Consider the following 20,987-nt stretch of genomic DNA (forward strand, 5'->3'; position numbering starts at 1 on the left):
AAAAATTATCAATATTCCTTTTTTTTGGCATCGCGTCCCTACTGGACAGATCATACTTCTCAGGTTTTTGTTGTTAAGAGCACTTCCACAGTTATTAACTGAGAGCTTTCTTTGCCATATTTTTTATTTTGCATTCGTATATCGTATGTATTAGTATCGATGATACTTTATGTCCAAGGAAGTAAATTAAATTTTCATTACAAAAAGACTCTTGTATCTATTTGTTTCCATTAGCTATATCTTTAATGTTTGCGTTTCAATTAGTCTTGAAAGTAATGGGAAGACAATTTTACTAAGATACTTGAAATAATAAAAATTAAACACAAAAAAAAAAAAACAATTTTTGATGGGCCACCCTACATCAATAGCGAAAAATGCTCTAAAAAGGTCAATTTTTGAGCTAGGAAAAAACTTTTTTTATCAAATCAGCTTGAAATTTTTCGATCTTCAACTTTGTAGAACAAACTATATCAATATTCCGTAAATTAAAAAAGTTTTGATGGTTATCTTTTTTAACATAGGGCCACCCTAATTTTCGTTCCGACCAAAAAAATTGTTTTTATATTAGAAACAACTTTGTAGAACATTATTTTTACGTAAAATCACAATTGAAGGCTTGAGTTCCATCTTTCCTCCTAAAACCTCAATCCGTCCCACTGTGCATTGGGACGCCTTAACAAATGTTACTTGTTGTGCTTTACTTGGTTTAAGTAATTTTTATAAGTCGGGGCAAGATGAGCACCTTTTATGGCAATAGGAACATTATTTGGAAATCATTCAAATATGCTTAGCAATGCTTGGACTAGTTGCCTTAGCTCTATTACATTTGCTGGTTAGTTTGTATTCATAAAATTGGATCGTTATATAGTCGTTTCTCATCTAATGTTTCTATTTCTAGTAAAATAAAACAAGTAATGCATTTATATCTTCTAACTAAGAATGGATTCAACAATTTTCTGCACAAACCCATTTTGGAATGCATAGTTTGATGCAAAATATACGATGCTTATCAATGATAACTTATTGATAATTTAAAAAATGCAATTTAAGAGAGTGCCCTTCTTGCCCCGCAGTATATTTATTCCAGGGATGTCTCCAGTAAAATGCCACAATTTTCAGAATTTATTATAGAATTTTTTGAAAAAAAAAATCATTGCATTTTGGAAGAAAATTATTAGCTTATGAAATGCTTATGAATCTTGTATATGTTCTAAAGTAACCATTGATGAACTTCGACAACGATCTCTAGAAGAACTCTTAGTCTGTTGAGGAAGTCTTAGAGGATTTCCTAGAAAAATGGCTAAGATAATTGAAAAAATAATCAATGGAACCTCTGAATAATACCCTGCCAAATTTAATTTCTAGCAAAATATCAGATGAAATTCGAGAAGAGATTTGTGTAGAAGTGATTGGTGAAATTTCTGTAGTTCTAAATGATGGAAAACGTTAAATGAACTTTTGAAGTATTCATGGAGAATTACTTGAGAAATTACTCGAGAAACGTTTGTAATAACTGCCTGCCCTGAAATGTAATCGGAATATCAGTTTGACAAAAACCCGTACTGATGCTGAGAGTTCAATATACGATAGCATACCTTGCACGATGAGACAGCCAGAATACAGAACATAATCGGGTTAATATCAAAGACGCATCAAATCAACCGACCCGTTATCAGTATTGGCCAGAATGATGACGTTAATCGGGATCGTCATACTTATTGGTAGTAGTGTTAATTTTCTTGATTCATATGGTCTATTTGTTGTTGCTCCGTTCGAATTATTATTCAACAGGTGCTACGGCGGCTAGTTCGAATCAGCGTTTGCAACATAGTGAGTGGCTTTCCGTCCGATCGTGGTCAATGACAGTATTGAAATACATGCAAGGCGTCGTCGTCGTCGTCGCAATCATACCGTCGACCATTGGCGAAAGTTTCTCCCATGTTGTGCGTGTGGGGCGAAATGAGTGCAATGCGCAATTTGGTAGCGAAGTTCAGCATTTGAATGATTTCCACTGCAGGTATCTAATGATGTGCAGATTTGGGGATTTAGAATGCTTGTTATCTAAGGGTGCTAGTCAGTTCTAGGTTTACTTTTATAAACACTCGTTGCCACAAAAGCCAGAAACAAAAACCTATGTAACAAAATCCAGAAAATTAATGTTTAAGTTGGAGTTTCCATAGCATCTTAAATAAAGTGCATTATACATAATTTGAATTTTATGGTATTTTCGGCTAATCAAATTCAAAAATGCGTTCAATGGATAGTCCTTGACTAAATTCAAAAATTTCTTGAAGAAAACGCGTGTTGTTTACATTTGTGACATATCATGTTTTCAGATGTTGGTCTAGAATTAATGTGCAAAACAAATCGTCTTTGCCACATTTAGCTATTTTCATATTCTCCAAAACTTGTCTAAAACATATAATTTCGACCATAGTATGTTATGATTTTGGTGGGTGTGCCAACGATTCCATCATGTTTATATCAGTAAAGTCGTAAGGGTGTACAAGATATACCACACACAACAGAGTCGATCCTGATGAGGCACACACGTATGATACACGATTATTTTGCATTCTCTCTTTCGCTACGTCTCTTGTTTGGGTGGTTGGAGCCGTTGGGGCTGTAGGAATCGGTACAGATTCATTATTTTCCCCTATTCGTATATGGATGAGAAGAAGGGGTATAATGAGCATACTGGACGAAATATCTGGAATACTTTCTCTGTAGGACATACGAACATTCGTAAATAAATACTTCTTATGATTATTTTTCAAGCTTCAGTTTGTTTTTGAGATGTGATTGAGTCAACTTTGTTCGTTTTTTAGTTCATAGTTTTTGCCTACACTGATTTGACCTTCAAACCCGTGATGTGCCTAAACAGATAAACTTCTTTTCAGGGATTTTCCATGAAATCCTACAAGAATTCCGCCCAAAAATCCTTCACCGATTGTCCCAGTCCTTAGCCATTTTTATATGAATTACTTTTCGAATTCATCTGCAGTTTCTCCACGGAAGAATTGCTCCATTAATTCTTCTGTGTATAGCGATTATGCCAGGAAATCTATTACGATTTTTTCAGGAATTTTCAATAAATTTAACCGTGAATGCCTCTTGAAGTATCTTCAAAACTCTCTCTAGGTATTTCTCCAGAATTTGAACCAGGTTTCACTCTTGCAGCTCATACAAACATTTCTCGCCTAATTTATTTATCATGTGTTTTTGCATATATTCTTCAAAAGTTCGTTTCAGGTTTCAGTTCTTTCAGAAATTCATGTAAATTTCCAGGAATTTCTACAGAAGTTTCATCAGATACTGCTTTAGGATTTCGTTTAGAAATACCTCTCGGAAATTTTCACGAATTTATCCAATAATTTCAGAATAATTTTTCTTGACAATCCCCTGGAGGCATCCCTAAAATAAATCCTAGATAAATGCTGCTTGGCTTCTCTTGAAAATTTTTTGAAGAACTTATAGAGGAATTGTTGAAATAATCTGGAGATATTACTGATCGCATTCTTGATAATATCTTAAACGAATTGTTCTAGCAGTAAATTTGACAAAAGATTCATTATATTAATTCCTAAAATACTATCTTGAAAAATATCTGAACAAATATATGAAAGTATTGTTTCAGTTTTTCTTCCAGCCATTTTAATGTTTTTCATTGGAAATTCATCCACAGTATCTTCCACAAATTGCTCCAAAACTTCCTCTAGGGATTCCAGTCAATCTGCTAAGAGTTCATTCAGAAAATCTTCTGACTGAAATCTTAAGAAATCCAAAACGAATATATTGAAACACATTCTAAGATTATAGTGGAGTCATCTCTGAAATAATTACTGGATAAAAATATTAGTGGAATTCTTGGAAAAAATAGGATTGCAAAAGGAAATCCTGAAGAATTTAATGGGATAATTAATGAATGGAATCATGAATTACTTCGGATTTCTTAGAGAAATTTCCGAAAGGATTTTTGGAGGATATTCTGAAGAAGCTCCTGATATAATCTCCGGGATTATTAAGAAAATATCATGGTTGAATTCTTCTATATATTTTGCACGAAAAAATTGGAGGAACTCCAGCCTGATGTAAAAGAAGCCCTAAATTTACTCCAAAATAAATACCGTGTCACTTTTCAAAAGGACTTATACCACAATGAGAGATTCCGCTTTCCAAAGAAAAGCTGTTCCATGGCTCGATATTTCCATGAGTCGATGGTCCCTTCAATATCGACATATAGAGGTTTCACTGTACGTTACTTCCGCTGAGGGTGTTTTTATGCCAGGTTCCCCTTTGATTCTTCGTCTTCTATAATAATAAACCGTTCTTGCGCGCATTAAACCATCAAACGCTTTGTATTCCATCTTTATTGATGTTTGTCGTCTGGAAATCACATTTATCATTAAAGGTATTCTTCATAGACGTCAAAAAGTACAATTTTTTACCATACAATTACGATTTATTTGTATCTAACCCCATATTGTTGAAAATATACAGTGACCAAACTCTTAATCAGTGGTGACCAGCGTTGCTCGCTGTCACTATCAACGCTTCAAATTTGCTGATTTGTATAGGCCGACTGCGATACAATTCGGATCAATCTATATCACATCAACATCATGCTGTCTACTCCATCACAAATGCATTGATGGCGATAGACTATGGATATCACTGATTGGTTAAGTTCAGCCTTAAATTAAGCAGTTAAAATGGCAAGTTATCAGTACGATATTTTTGACAGTGTTGCAGATAGAATGAAACTATTTGTTGGTCACTGAAAAACAAAAATAGCATGGATAATTACCACGTGGTCACTCATTCCGCAGTGATTATGATCTAGAGTGCGATGTCGCATCACTGCTGTTGGTTGTCAAATCAAAGTGATATTGATAGCTCGCAAGTGATAGTGATAGTTTTAGACCATCAGCCATCAGCTGATATGATTGATATTAAGCAACTCTGGGTGACTCGTAACCTCAATTTTTACCTGTTCTACGACCCTAAAAATGACTATTTCGGCAAATGATTATAAATCGAAAAGTTAATTATTGAAATTTCTTTTCTAACAAGTAGGGAGACTTACGACTTCGGCACCATTCGACTATTATCGGCAACCAAATTTCAAACGCCAAATACACAGTATTTTTCTATCAAAACACATCAGTGGAAACATTCAGATGATTCTTTGTTCTGCCCGCTTCCCGCTGTCGAGATTTCTGAGACTAAACAAACGATATCGCCGGAGATGTCATCAATTCAAATGAGCACGCCTCAAAATGTGACTGATTTGGAGCTGCCGAAGATATTCACCAGCAGTTGTTATGGGAAAGTTGCATCGGCATCGGCTTAAGCTGCCGAGAATACGTAAGTTCTCCTATCTACCCATTACATGCAAATTTGTTGCTAAAATTCAAGAATTTCTATTCGTGGAACAGGTTGATTTGAGGTTAGGTAATCGCCCCTGCTCTTAATAATAATACAAATTGTTCAGGGCCTTCCTTAGCCGTGTGGTTAGAGTCCGCGGCTACAAAGCAAAGCCATGCTGATGGTGTCTGGGTTCGATTCCCGGTCGGTCCAGGATCTTTTCGTAATGGAAATTTCCTTGACTTCCCTGGGCATAGAATATAATCGTACTTGCCACACGATATACGAATGCGAAAATGGCAACTTTGGCAAAGAAAGCTCTCAGTTAATAACTGTGGAATCGCTCTTAGAACACTACGCTGAGTAGCCGGCTCTGTCCCAGTGGGAACGTTAATGCCAAGAAGAAGAAGAAGAAGAAGGGCAATCCTTCCTACACTCAGAAACGCGGGAAGTCACAAAATTACTAAATTTTAGTAATTTATGACTATTTTCTATCTGCCTCTCTTTTACCCTGCAGAATATTTTATTCCTATTTGTCAATTCACCCTGGTTGAAGCATCGCTAAGCTTCAACCCAGTCGAAATGACAGTTAGTGTGAAAATTCACAGCAGAATGAAAGAAAGGCAGATAAAAAATAGTCATTAATGCATAAACTTTAGTAATTTTGTGACTATTTTTATTTCTCAGTGTAAGCTTGAACCAAAGCAACACACAGCAATAGGGTCCTAAACTGCCCATAAACGCATAACTGTCCCATGTGAATAGTAAATCCAGCAAACATGGGACTGACATGCGTTTATGGGCAGTAAAGCCCTGTCCCAATTTTAGTGCCAATCGCTTAAGTTTAAGCCAAAAACATATGTTTACTCAATTTTTTAATGTTTTTCGTTTGTTTAAGTCTAAAAAACATTTTTTCATGTTTCTTTAGATTTTGTCACACCCCATGGCTTAAACTCAAATTTTGGGAATATTTTGTTTTCCGTGTCCCTTCCGAAATGTCAGTTAGGAACAACCCCAGTGTTAAAACTAAAACCCCTGTGGTGGTGTTTTTGTAGCCTAAGCGAACGTCAACCGTGATCAAAAGTGTCAAGGTTCATTTATGGACCCAATTTTTAAATTAATGTTTAAACATGATATAGCCGTTATTTGAATGGGAAAAATTGCTTAAGTAGTTGCAGTAACATGCTCTTTCGTGTTGTTAAATAAAAACAAAATTTCATTAAATATTTTAGGACCCAATTGGGCTTTTGCACCGCCGAGAATGCAGAAAAAGCTGTTCAAGTGCAACCAAAGAGAAAGAAATGAGTAAAAAAGTCCCATAAAACGAAATGAGCGACCAAAGTGGGGGGAAACGACGAATAGCACCTCTCCAAAAACGACTGCACGCCTGTCTGCTTGCTTCGAATATGTGGTGGATCCACTAAGGCATGTCTTTTCACTGTGGGTTCGGCAAGTCCGATCTACGCTTTTGGGTGTTGTGGTGAAACAGCACCAGCCAGCAATGTCCATTAATCAAGGTCGTCTCCAATCATTTTGCTATCGCTACTCCACCGCATCAGAGGTATTGGCGCTTGCAATCGCGATAGTGATTCTTTTAACGAAGGCCTACGTTTTCATACCTATCTACGTCGAGTTTACTACAAGGGAGACCGAGCTGATGCTGCTATCACAAAGAAAACATGGGATGATTCATTCATTACTGGGAGCTTTGTGCTACGTGCTAAAACTGTACGTTTGGGAACAGAAGATGACCGGATTGAATTTAATTGCGCTAAATTCATAGTCAATTCAGAGAGCTGGATTGATGGATTAATGCCATGACAAGCAACGGATTACTCAGACAAGTTTACTAGTTTTAGCGGTCTGCAAGCAGATCATTTGTGTGGGTTTTGAATATCTTTCGATTCTACAAAATTGTAATTCAGGATTTCTTTAAAGTTCCAACCAGGAATTTCTCTAAGGGGTCGTCCATAAATGACGTAGCATTTTAGGGGGAGGGGGGTCTTCACGGATTTGTGACGATGTGTGACGAGGGGGAGGGAGGTGTCCCAACTAGTGGACGTAGCATTTTGAATAATTTTGGTAAAAAGAGTAGCATTGAAAAAACTGACAAACAGTTTTTTTCTACCAATCTTTTTTGTGTGACTTATCAAACTTGGGTTATGAAATGATGATTTAACTTCAAAACAGGTTGAAAACTTCTAAGAAATTTCAAATTTTCCAGATAAATAATATCATACAGATTTTATGAAACTTCAAATAGTTATGTGAATATTATATTGTATTCGTGTCTAAACTATTTTATTTATAAACAAACCAGTTAAAAGCTTAATAAGTTAAGTAAAAATCTATGCTTTATCGACTTGGAAAATATTGTTTTACCATTTACAAGACATAGAATCAACCGTTTTATTGATACTTACTGTTGAAGCTTTAATTCTTCGAAAGAATAAAATATGCTCATTTAGGCAAATATTAACGTAGAACATGTAAACAATAATTTTATTCAGAACATGTAAACAATAATTTTATTCAGTGCGTTAAATGCTGCAGGAGATTTGCACTCAGTCAAATCATCGAGATGTTTTGATATATCAATGCTCTTGATGGAACAGCCTGGATAATAGTTACGTACAATAATGTTTGTTTCTGAAAAGCTATGCTGGTTGAATTATAAGTCAGCATTAGAAGCTTACATCCAAGATTCCAAACTTGATCATTTTATATGACAAAAACGGCCAATGCGCACTTTTTTCATATCAAATAAATGCTAGAACACGAGAGGCTCTCATTGAAAGCATATACTAATGCTAATTCGTACTAGCTACACGAGATGTACGAATGCCAAAAAGTTCAATTGGCAAAGAAAACTCTCATGGAAAACACAACAATTAGCCGAGAAAAGGCCTGTCTACATTTGAATGTAACGCCAATAAAAGAATAAGAAGATTGTGCCTGATAAGCCAACCCCCAGAAATCTGTTTTCTAACGGTAATGGACAGCAAAAGATGAGTTGGGACAACATTTTGTAGGCCGCGTTGAGATTAGTGATCGCTTGATAGGTCTTGTAAATAGGGCACGAGTAAGTTATACTTTCTTTTCACTTACCCAGTAGCTGTCATGTTTTCCGAATCCTGACTATCGGTGCAGACAAGCAGACAATTTACTCGGGTTCGTCTAAATAAGTATAGCTCCAATAACATTCTCACGACTACCTTTACTGTTCTTAAGGTGAACCTTATTCAATCTCAAAATTTGATCGATTGGTCATCACCAGTCAGGGACCAATCGATCAAGTTTACAGCTTAAACGGTAGTCTGGTTATCCAGATTTGTGCTCTCGAAGATTTGGCTTCGATTTATCTTCAACACCAAGCTGTCTGATGTCACCTTTAAATTCACTTAATGTGGAAGTCGGTACAGCGCCTTCGTCCGCCATGCCGATTTGACCACGTCTCCTGCCATATTAGGATTTCTGCCTCCTCACAATTCAGGTGTTCATTGTAGTGCTACTTCCACCTTTCAATTACAATCATCCTTCAATTGACGATTCTCGTGCAGCCTATCAGGTTTCCCTCGTTTGGCACAGATTTTTAGGCATTGCATCTAATTAGTTGCGTCATTAGGTTGTCTGAGATTATATCGTAGCGGGCGTCGAAAGTCTTTGGCGCACTTTTGGTATAACTAGGAAGTGGTCTGTTCTATTCAAGGGCAATGTTAAGTTCTAATGTCCATCGGGTCTTCTGACTCAATGGTTCTTGTCCGTGAAATATTTTCTGACAATAGGTATAATATTAAGGGAGTAAAATGTTTATAAGATAACTAAAAATGATGATTACGTGACATAATCTTGACCAATTAGGGTGAAACATTTCGGAATCCAAGGTGCCACAATAGCCGACTTGTGCCCCTGCAATCTTAGAAGTTGATTAAAAACTGTTTCACCTTAAGTCATTAGAAGATTTGTATGACTTGGATGAACGAACAGTACCTACTTAGTTGAGAACTAAACATTTTCCGACTATCACTGCTGTTCGGTGCACCGATCAAGATCGAAAGTTGCATGCTCTCGCTCTTCGGTCATCTGTGCAGTGAGTGGAAATATTGATAAGCATCGAGTAACGTTAACACCGCCAAGCATGCATTGCACATACCGACTTATATGAGCTCATAATTAACTTTTTTCCTTCCTTTTCCCCGTTTGCAGATGATGACTGCTGATGGTAGCATGCCGGCACATATGACAGTCGAAGGCCTCCAGCAGATACAGATGCAGATACCTCAGGACTTCACGATGCCCCCGCCGACGACCGTGCCGCCCCACTGGGCGCTCCGTAATTCCGTGTTCCAGGTGGGACTAGATGTGAGTGCACCCCATGCTACTTACTCTTCTAGATCTCCCCGTACTTCTCCTTCACCAATGATCCAAACCTCTCCCGTCATCATGAATACCACCACAAACACCAGCAATCCCACCAACATCCTACCACCACAACCACAACCAAATAGTTCCATCCCTTTGCTGAGTCTTAGTCTCGGTCGGATGGGCTTCTGAAATACGCTACCCGCTGATATTCTTTTTCAGACTTCATTTCCGCCTCCATCTTCGTCGCCACATCTGAGCAATCCGTCGTCACCGATCCACAGCCGTACGGCCAGTCCGACGCGGATTCCGACGAGCAGTGTACAGCATCGGATCAGTCGGAATCAGCAACCGACTCCGAGCGAACAGCAGCAACAACAGCGTCAGCATCAGCCTCCTCAGCATATGCATCCCCCCCAAGACCATCGGGATCAGCGGGAAAGTCAGCAGCAGCAAGCGCAGCAGCAGCAGCAGCCGATGAAATCCGTTGAAGAGGTAAGCTAATCGGCTATCCTAAGTAAGCACTAGCACGCCAATTCGCCTGTTAGGCCTTATATGGCCATTGTACGGCTAATATACTGCCCATAAAAACATAACCGTCCTAATTGTTAAAAGCAGACATTGAGAAGATGTCGCCCAAAGTTTGAGATTTCAGATTTATTTTCTTGAACATGATTCCCTATTTGTAGTTCCTTTGGAGGTTGAACATTTATAAAGAGACTTATATGCCTTTATTTAACGATATTAGACTCCACTAGTGCTGTGTCGAGATAGTGTTTATCGATAATATCGATATGGGTTGCCCTTAATATCGATTTTAAATTCAATATCGTAGGACTGATAGCGAATCACTTTTTATTGATTTGCAGGGATTCTTGGCTAAATTTGTGGAAAGTTTCAGGATTCCTTAGACATTTCTGTCGGGGCTTTTTAAGATTTTTTGGTGAACATTTTAGAAACTATTTTTGGTAGGTTCATCTATTCGAATAAAATAAATATTATTTGTTTGTTATCGAAACCAGAGCGTGTTTATAATCAACAATTTGAAATAGCTATTTGTTTTTCTATATTAATAATTTTCGGTTGCAGATTGAAAGGAATTTCCAGTCTACCTTCTGAAAGCAGTTTAGGAAACTTATTCGGAAGGTGAGCCAGAAATTGTAATCCAACATTGTTAAAAGGCTTTTTAACCAGTATAGGCCTGAGTGCAAGCAAAAATGCTAAAACTCTCATCATTAAGCGAATACTTAACGGATTCCAATATTTTTTGTCAATATACTCCTACACATATCTAGTTCTGGGAATGTTCCTGTAGCCGGAGTTATTCCGGTGGGTTACTGGGGCAAGCTGGATGAAAAAGATTATTTTTTGGTACACGCCAAGTTATCTTTATTTATTTGCAGTGAAACCCATTCAATTTTCATAAATCATTAAGACCTGATATTCAACATTTTAAAAGAAGAGTTTAAGACCATTAATTATATACCGGATGTGGCCACCCGGAGTTGATGCCTAGATTTGTTGGATACTAATCCGTTTCAATTTTTGAAAAATTGATATCAAACATTAAATATCAAACAACATAGTTCATTAAAAATGCGTTCCCATAAGTTTGACACAGATGTATGGATACAAATTGACTACTTTATTATAAATTTGAGATATCCCGTGGAATTCAAAAATGGTCATTTGGTCAATCAAATGAAGAAACATGGTTATCTCATTAAATCGTTTCTCAAAAGGTTCACACTGATGCGTTTTTTTTTAATTTTTCGATATTGACTACATTATAGCCGTTTCGAGAAACTATCTGTGACTTGAAATTTGCCTTCCTACAGGAGCACAAAAGCCCAACGCCCTTTTCACCCGAACTGATCCAGTGACCCACCGGCCACATGAACATTCCCGAGTTCCTGTAGCCACTTTTAGATTTAGATCTACAATGCACACTCTCTTTTGGGCTTACTTTTCCCTGGGATTCTACTTGTCGTAATTATAGGTTAATAAGTCGTTCTTTGACAAACGCAGCCAATTCAAACAATAGTTTTCATTTTAGTGTATAACTTCTAAGAAATATTTCAAAGTACTAAAGTTTACCAAATTTCATACTTCATATGATATACTAGTTGGTATCCAGGCATGGTTATAAGAAACTTATAACCGTTTTCAACCATGTCTTTTGGACTTTTGTTTTTAGTTACTATTTGGCCACTATTTTGATTGTTTTAGTGACTGAAGTTACTATTATTTTGCTGCCCGGCCGTTACCAGTTCCTACGATTTTTTGAAGCCGATAATTATTGATATCATCAGTAGAGATAATGAACTATAGAGGAAGAATGTCGCTGGCGTTGCTGTCCGAACATCTTTTGCTGGCGGAACGAAAACCAAAGAAAACATCAGATACTTCAGTATTCGCGAATTGCGAAATTATGGGCTGCTTCAAGGGCTCTTACAGGAATTAGTTTATACAATGGCAACATGTTAATTTTCAATGTGTTTTCTATTATTTCATCAGAGCCATCCCACACAAGAAGAGGCATTAGCATGAGAGAGACGAAATGCTTTTACAATAAGTAACATGTAATATGTACACTGATGATTGACTACCGATTGAAAAGCAGTGTTTCTGCTGGTTTAAGACAGCTAAGCAATCAAACTGCTTAGATAAAATATGAAGCAGATAAAAACCTGTAAGCAGACCTGTCCTTATATATTTCAAATATGTTCTTAGTAATTGCTAGAACCAGAAAGGGACTAGAAACCGTTTCCTTCAAATTTGATCTTCCATCATTTCTATATTCTATTTCCTTACACTCGATACATTGGCAATTTGAAAAAAGGAGACCGGCGTCGTAAAAAATTGAATCTTTTCGATACCTATGAAATCCGCATTACCTTGCACAGATGCAGTGGACTCTATGGTCTGCAGTGGGCAAGATTTATTGCAACATCAATTACTCCACCTTTTTCTAACTGTTCAGTATTCTGGCGTGGCAGGTGCGCCATTGTTGCCTAAAAATAAAAGATCATCAGCACTTATACGCTGAGGGTGTCTGTTAGTCCCAGCTGGTTGGTACAGCTAATCTGGCAATATTAGAGTGGCAACCACGGGCGGACAGTCAAGTTCAAGTTCAAGCATAGCAAAGTATAGATAAAAGAAGAGTTTTACGGTGAAAAACGAATTGGTTCGAACATTCATACTGGTCGGTTACGCTTTTATGGGAGATATAGGCAGTTCAGATGTATAATAGTACAATATTAGCATATAGCGTGAATTGAAGTGCTTAAATAGTTACTTGAATGCTCTTGGAACTTTTGAACATTGAACTAATTGGGTGATTTTTTATCTTTGCAGTCATTACTGTTGGATCAAACCACGGCCATGACTCAGCTGCAGCAGCTGCGCAATGGTTATAGGCCTAGCCATAACACGCTGCCCCGCCAATCGAACAAGCAGAGCTATGTTAATCAGATTCAGTACCACCATCAGCAGCAGCAGCAGGCACACCAGCAACAGCAACAACAACAACAGTCGAACTTCCACGGCAATCCTAATCCTGGTCTGGGGATTGCATACCCAATGAATAATTTAAGTTTGATTGATCTGACGCAAAAGTCCAGCAGTGATTCTGGCAGTTCGGCAGGAGACATGTCTCCGCCGGAGACCCCTGGCCTGAATACGGCACCAGCAGCGAACAACATTGGCGGATTGATCCGAAGTAGGTCGTCGAATCTGGGCAGGATTAACGGGCGTCCGGACAAGCAACAACAGCAATTAGGTAGTTCTGTGATATATAATCCGACGGTAGCGCAACAGCAGCAATCCCAGCAGCAGCAGCAACAGGTTCAAACACAGCCACAGTTCGTCGGCGGTAGTAACGATATAATGGTAACATCAGCAACACAAAATTTAATTAGTAATAGTAATAATAATACCAATACTATGAATATTAGCAATGGAAATAACAATAGCGTAGTGTCAAACGCTCTGTTGATAGGAGCCCCGACGCAATCGGCCGGAGGTACGAACCTAGTTCTGGGCTCACAGCCACAGTTTCCCGCTCCCTATCCACCATATCATACGGCGCATTTGACAACGCGACCTGCACTCATTTCGACCCATGCGGCAACAACCCTTCCGCCGGGTACTGCATTCCGATCACCAGCAGCAACTGCTTACCACACGATGCAACACAACGGAGAGATTCTTTATCCCTACCCCACACAGGTTGCAACCGTCGGAGGAGGCGCTCCCTTGACCTTTCTGCCAGCTGCGCCAGCACCGGTAGCTACCAGTACTCAATCGCTGCAAACCTTACGGTCAGCTGGTACGTCTCAACCACCACCACCACAACCACAAACCCCCCAGCAACAGGTCCAGCAGTCCGTTCAACAGCCCCCGCTAATACAACAAAAAGTGCCCACAGCCTACACGCCACCCAGTGCTGCCGTCGTTGCTGCTGTTCCTCCCCCGCATCCACCGAGTGCCAGCACTCCAACGGGTATGTACTCTGCTCTGTCCTGCTTCAATTGCGGTTCCCAAAAACACACCGGACTAGACTGTCAGGAAGCATCCATGGAAGATGTGACGCGAAACTCGATCTACAAACTCGATTACAACGCAGCAGCGACCGCCCAACAGCTGGCCGCAGCAATAGCTGCCGGTGCGATACCGGGCCCAAATCAAGCCAACGCCATGGCCCTAGTCGCAGCCGCGAGTCTACCATCGTCCTCTACATCACCTCCCTCATCCGTTTCGGTAGCATCCCTACCTTTGTCAGCGGTGTCATCTGTTGCCGCCTCCTCGGCGTCCTCGTCATCGTCCTCTTCGTCTTCTTCTTCTTCATCATCATCGTCTTCGTCTACATCGTCGCTAACATCTTCTTCAGTCTCGTCCTCGACGACGACACTGCCACTACCGCCACCACCACACCAACACCAACCGCAGCAGCAGCACGGATCCAATCTTATTAGCAGTAGTAGTAGTAACAATAGCTCCCTAGACGCCCCCACATCTGTATCAACACAAACAATAAATAATCAAACGGATAGCAGTAGTAGTAGCACTATCAGTAAGTGATCATCAATCTAAAACTAATCTTATAAAAAGAATGATAAAAAAAACATATTCTATAAGAAGAAAAACTAATTAAAAGTAAATAGTATACTCTGCAAAAAGATTAAAAAAAAGTCTAAAAAAGATATAGGAAACAAACAAAAACACACACAGACACATGCGGAAAAAGTCAGTCAGTAGAAAAGGGACACAAAATTAGCAAAAGAAAAACCGAAAAAAAAAACAATTGGAACAATTTTACTATTATGGTTATTGCGACAGAAGAAGAAAAAGCCGAGAACTGACATTGTGTGATGTTTATAGTGAATGATTTTTAAATAAGTGTTGGCTTTCGGAACGTGCTCCTACCGGCGAATATCTGTAACGAAAAATCGGCTATATAATTGTACTACAAGCAAAATTAACGACGAGAAGGAACCCAGTCTTCTTCAAGCGCAGGCTTTCGAAAAAAAGATGTGTGCCATTTTTTTTAAAGAAACTATTGTATTTTAACCCTAGACACGCAAGTACGATGGATGGAAACACAGGTTACAGGTGATAGTGAGACTACATAAAGCGAAAACAAAAATTGAACCAATCAAAGTGTTTGGAAGTGAGCGAGAGAGCCAAGCAAAGGAAGGGTAGGGGCACGCCATTCGGGAAGGAAATCTTATTGACTAAGATCGAGAGCACCAACTAGAAAAAGAAAACAGTCGTCAGGTTTTTTCCTTGTTTTTGTGTAGGACGAATCCAATAACCTTGTACTCAAAATATTTATTTTTTTTATATATATTTTCCCCCTATTTTTGTATATTGCCGCATATTATACTACCAACCTGAGCTTTTTTGTTCCGTAAAGTTTTTTGAGTTATCATAGGGGTAACCTACTTATCAATTATTATGCTTTAAGGACTCTGCTCTGCGGGCAGGTAAAAAAAATGTAAACAAGATCACGATCAACTTTTTAAATGTTTATTTAAATGTAGTTATGATCTAATGTAATATTGTGTAAATGTACTTGTTGATACGGTTAAGATACACGTTCTTTTGTTTTATTTTATGTCGATTGATTTTCCCTTTTGTCTTGGTTTCTGTTTGTTTAGTAGGGGTGCGGTTATGTCCAAGTAATCTAAAAAAAATCATTGGGAACGTTTTTCTTCTTCTTCTAGGCATTACGTCCTAACTGGGACCGAGCCTGTTTGTCAGTTTAGTGTTCTTATGAGCACTTCCACAGTTATTCACTGAGAGCTTTCTTTGTCAAAGTTATCATTTTCGCATTCGTATATATCGTGTGGCAGGTACGATGATACACTATGCCTAGGGAAGTCAAGAAAATTTCCATTACGAAAAAATCCGACCGGGAATTGAACCCATACACCTTCAGCATGGCTTTGCTTTGTAGCCGCGGACTCTAACCGCTCGGCTAAAAAAGGCCCGTAAGAAGTTTTATTCAGCAAAATAGTTTTTTTTAACAATAGTTCAGTTAAATAATCTTATTTGAGGTTTTTTTTATTTGCCGACTTATATTGCCGTTCTACGCATATCTGTCTTGCAGTCCATGCAATTTGGGACATGTTGGTCCTAAAAGTGCTATATATAGTAAATGGAAAATTTGCAATTTAGAAGTTTGTTTTTATATGTTCTGGATTCTTTGAAAGTTAGGCAAAGTAGACACCCATATAGATTTGGATTGTAAATCAATAGTTATTTGATTGTTTATCAATGGTTACACTGTTGGATCGTCAAGTAGGATCAAGTATGATCGTCAAGTATGATTGTTCTAATAAACTTGTAATCTTATTTCGATACCTACGTTATGATATCGTACTACTTCGAATTAGTTTATGTTCGCCGAAAAGGTGCTCTGCAGACACCATGAGCCTTAAAGGGTTAAATATTGGTTCAGTTTTTGAAAAATAAGCTTATGAGCGATAAATGACGTCTTTTGGGTACTATCTTCAATAATAGTATAATAATAATAATTACACAGGGATTACTCTAAAATGTTTTCCTAAGATTATCCCAGGAACTCCTCTAGTTAGTTTTACATTTATTCTTCCATCGTTATGGAAAGTTTTGTAAGAAATTTGTTTAGGAACATTTCCAGGAAACACAACCAAAATTCGCCCAGGAGTTGCAACGTCGATTTTTTTTAGTTATTCTTCAAGTCATTTTCATATGGACCCTTCAAAAATTCATTTAACTTCCTACATAAATTGTTTAGATAAATATTCTAGGTAATATTCTTGGAAATCGATAAAAATTCTTCCATGAATTCCTTAATAAATTTTATTACGGATTCCTCATAAAGTATCTCAAGCCGTTTCTCTGGTAATTTCTTCAGTGTTTCAGAGCAGAAACTGATGTTTCAATTCTGCAAAACATTTCTCAAATATTTTTTTCTCCGGTTAAGTGTCCATAGATTCTTAAAAATTCATTTAACAAAACAGCAATTGTTCCAGTAATACCTCCGATCATTCACCCCTATTCTTGATTACGTTCGAATGCGCTTTCGATCGAAAACCGTTTTGCATTCCCGTTTACGCCAGCAAATCAAATGGACAATGGATTCAAACGAATAAGATTCGATCGAAAGTTGGATCCGCCGTAAATAAGAATGAGAGTGATTGGGGCCCAGACAGCCGTAGCGGTAAACGCGCAGCTATTCAGCAAGACCAAGCTGAGGGTCGTGGGTTCGAATCCCACCGGTCGAGGATCTTTTCGGGTTGGAAATTTTCTCGACTTCCCAGGGCATAGAGTATCTTCGTACCTGCCACACGATATACGCATGCAAAATTGGTCATTGGCATAGTAAGCTCTCAGTTAATAACTGTGGAAGTGCTCATAAGAACACTAAGCTGAGAAGCAGGCTCTGTCCCAGTGGGGACGTAACGCCAGAAAGAAGAAGTGATTGCTTTACAAGTTTGTTCAGGGATCCATCCCGATGTAATTGCCTTCAGAGAATCCTGCAATATATTATCCAAGAATAAGATTTCATTTGTTTTTGTTTTTCCAACAATTATTTTAGCAAATTATCTAGAACATCATCCAAGACCTCATAAAAAGTCAAAGATTTCTTTCGTAGAGCCTTGAAAGAGTTCATAAGCTTAGTAATTGTACCAGAGGTCACTTTAGAATTTTTTTAGATTTAGAAGTACATCCCGTATTTTTAAACTTCCCGTCCCGCCCTCAAATGGTGTTCAGGATAGGACTGGTGTCTTTCAAAATCATCTTAATCGTCAGAGCCTGTTTTCTTATTGGGGAAAGTTAAACCATCTTTCGGATTCAAATTCTTGGGTTTGGTCTTCACGAGGTTGGGCTTTGGTCGGATATTAGGGGTATTCACTTAAGTTTGACGAGTTCGCCACGTAACGGCTTCGGTCGAATCAAGATCCCTTCTATGACGACGGCTAATTTTTTTTTCTGATAATCAATTTTCTATTGTAAATTTCTTGATTAAGCTATGTGCAAACATATTAAACGAACAGTATATCAGAATTTGTCTATAAATGACGGGGGTCGAAAATGTATACTTTGATGGTCGAAAATGTATTTGGGTGACAGAGCTTATGACTGTGACGACATGACCGTGTGAGCATTTACATATCATATAGAAAGTTTTTTTTTCTACATTTTGGCATGTTCTTTGATTTGGTTACGATGTGCAATTAATTAATTGGGGCAGAAACACAAAATACGACCATTACCCTATAGGCAGCAAAAGTGGGACAACTCTTGGCAGTATCGTTTAGTGGTTGTGCAGAGTACACATATTTTATCGTGTTTGCTCAACGATGGGCATGCGATGTTTTTCATGAGTTATTTAACAATAGTATAATTTCAGGCGTTTTAGAAGCACTGCGATCAACACGCTAATAAATTGCTGCAAATCGCATAAATACCCCCTTTTCTTCAATGTGTATCCACTATCCAGTGGTTACATTTATTATGGGTCATTATCGCCATCGACCATGTTCTTGCAGTCAGGTGGCAATACATCAATATGTTACTTTTACTGTTTGGAGACCAACCTAAACGTCGCTGGCGTCCTTTTCATGTTAGTGGTCGAGCGAACAGGCTATTTCAATGCGTCGTTGGAGCACAACTGCAAAGCGCTCAACAGTAAAGCGACGTTGCAGCGATTACCCGGATGCACAATATTTAGTACGTTGTACAGCAACATGTGATCTTCAAAGTTCATATTACTACATATTTAAAAATGAAGCTGAAGAAGGCTACGAAATAAAAATGCAGTAGGTATTTCAGTCGTATTACGTATTCGGTACCGTTACCTACCGGTTTCGTACACGGGAAAAAATTCTGTGGTAAAAATAACTATTTTACCTGACTACGCCCGTTCTTAAAACTACCATGGAAATTCAGACCAATTTACTATGTTTACGGTAGACCCCACTGCATTATTGGTACATTTGACGGAAATAATTTACAACAATCTGATTCCAATTACAGACATGGTAAAATCAAGCGCATTTCTGGTCTGCTGAAAATTGCCGGTGCGAGCGCTTAAGTTAACCCCCTAAAATGGTAGTTTTTACCGCACAATTTTTTTGCGTGTATTACCTCGGTACCGCAATCCAGGAGCAAATTGATGTTTTCCTTTGGAATTCAAATATCGTCGCATTACTTTCGACAAAATCAGAACTTCATTGGCTTTATAAGTTCAAGCATTGTTTTTTTTATGAAAAAGATACCATTTAATATTTGAAAAATATAGTTTTTATATCAAAAATTGAAAACGGCACACTGGGATGAAATTAATCAGCAGTTTTCGAATACAAAAATTTCCCTATCTACTAAATTTGGGTCTCCTGAATCTGAAAATGACGTCAAATTTCTTACAATTCGTATATTTGATCATTTTATTGCAAAATTAAACTTTGTGAATATGCATAATGCACCTAAATGTAGACAATTTTTCTTGAAATAAACACGTTATTCAAAAATAAACGGTTTTATATGCAAAAGATATACCCGTAATGCTGTATGATTTCAAATGAGTTCAGTAGTTAAAACTTAAGCTTATACAACATTTTTAACACTTAAAGTTTGCATATAAGCTTAGCACCAGCGGATTTTGTGTAAGATACCGCGGGGCAAGTGGGTAAATGGGGTAAGTTAAAATAATTTGTGGATTTTACTGAATATGTGAATTAACGTTTTAAATTCATGCGTAAACCTTTGAGGCCATTCAAAACATTACAATAGGTAAGAGATTCCTGAGATTTTTGAATCATTATTGCATAATAGAGCGAAAGATTGTTGACCTGTCAACTATAACTTTGTAACAAGTTGGTGGCGTGCAATCTTATTTTAATTTTTTTAGTGGAAAAAAGTTGCGGAAAATAATTTTCTGTACCACTTCTAAGTTGTCTTCTCTGACAGTTTCAAAATGAAATTAAATAAGTTTTAAAATTAATTCGACGTAGACCTAAAAATAACTAAATTAAAATGCCGTCAATTTTTCAATCATGTGGGGCAAGTGAAAAGTTTCTCATTAGAGATTGAATTTGTGTTTGCTCTTTAGGTTGCTATAAGTAAACAAGATTCGCAATTATAATAGAACAACAAAACGTGCTGATAATTCAAGAAACACTTAACTCAAAGCGTTAAAAGCTATTAGAATTCGTGGAACTTCTCTAAAAGATGTTGCCAAACATTACGATATTCATCTGTCTACCTCGGACAGTCGATTGACAGGAAGACGTTGAATGAAAGGTCTCAATATAAGAGAACGCACGGCAATCCGGTGGAATGTCTATGTAAAGCTGATTCAAAACATAAAAATGGGGTATAGGTCTATCCTGGGAGGGAGAAACCAATACTAAATTTCTGTACGTCATAGTGAGCCGAGATTCCGCTGTCACGAACTGTCACTGTGAGCCCAGATCTCAAACATTGGACTAACATGGAAAAAGCGCGTAACTGATTAAAACACATTTTCGCATTTCATCAAAAGTGACAAAAATTGAATGAAAATCAATTCATACACAAAATGTAAGTAATGTCACGTGAGCACATTCCAACTGATTGAATATAAAGCATTGAAAAACGCATCGTTCTACTTTTTCCAATGAAAATTATTATTTATTGCATAGAAAACTATGGCCCTTTTTCCATGTTTGTCAGGAAAGATCGAAAGTACACTACAAAAGAAAACTAGCGGTTTTCCCCAAGCCTGC

General features: G+C 37.9%; 1 protein-coding gene across 8 annotated transcripts in view; it reads left to right on the forward strand.

Moving 5' to 3' along the window:
- The window catches only part of LOC5579235 (nuclear transcription factor Y subunit beta), a 37,587-nt gene extending 21,760 nt beyond the window's left edge, over positions 1-15,827 (forward strand). For 6 of the 8 annotated variants that reach the window (XM_021847263.1, XM_021847264.1, XM_021847265.1 and 3 more), the window contains 3 exons: positions 9,574-9,729; positions 9,952-10,224; positions 13,087-15,827. In XM_021847263.1, the coding sequence (XP_021702955.1) occupies positions 9,574-9,729; positions 9,952-10,224; positions 13,087-14,811 (2,154 nt within the window). In that variant the 3' untranslated portion in view covers positions 14,812-15,827. The remainder of the gene's footprint in view (positions 1-9,573; positions 9,730-9,951; positions 10,225-13,086) is intronic. The other 2 variants (XM_021847270.1, XM_021847269.1) reach the window with 2 other exon arrangements.
- The last annotated feature ends 5,160 nt before the right edge of the window (positions 15,828-20,987 follow it).

Source organism: Aedes aegypti, chromosome 2 (genome assembly GCF_002204515.2).
Source record: "Aedes aegypti strain LVP_AGWG chromosome 2, AaegL5.0 Primary Assembly, whole genome shotgun sequence".
Classification (NCBI taxonomy): Eukaryota; Metazoa; Arthropoda; class Insecta; order Diptera; family Culicidae; genus Aedes; species Aedes aegypti.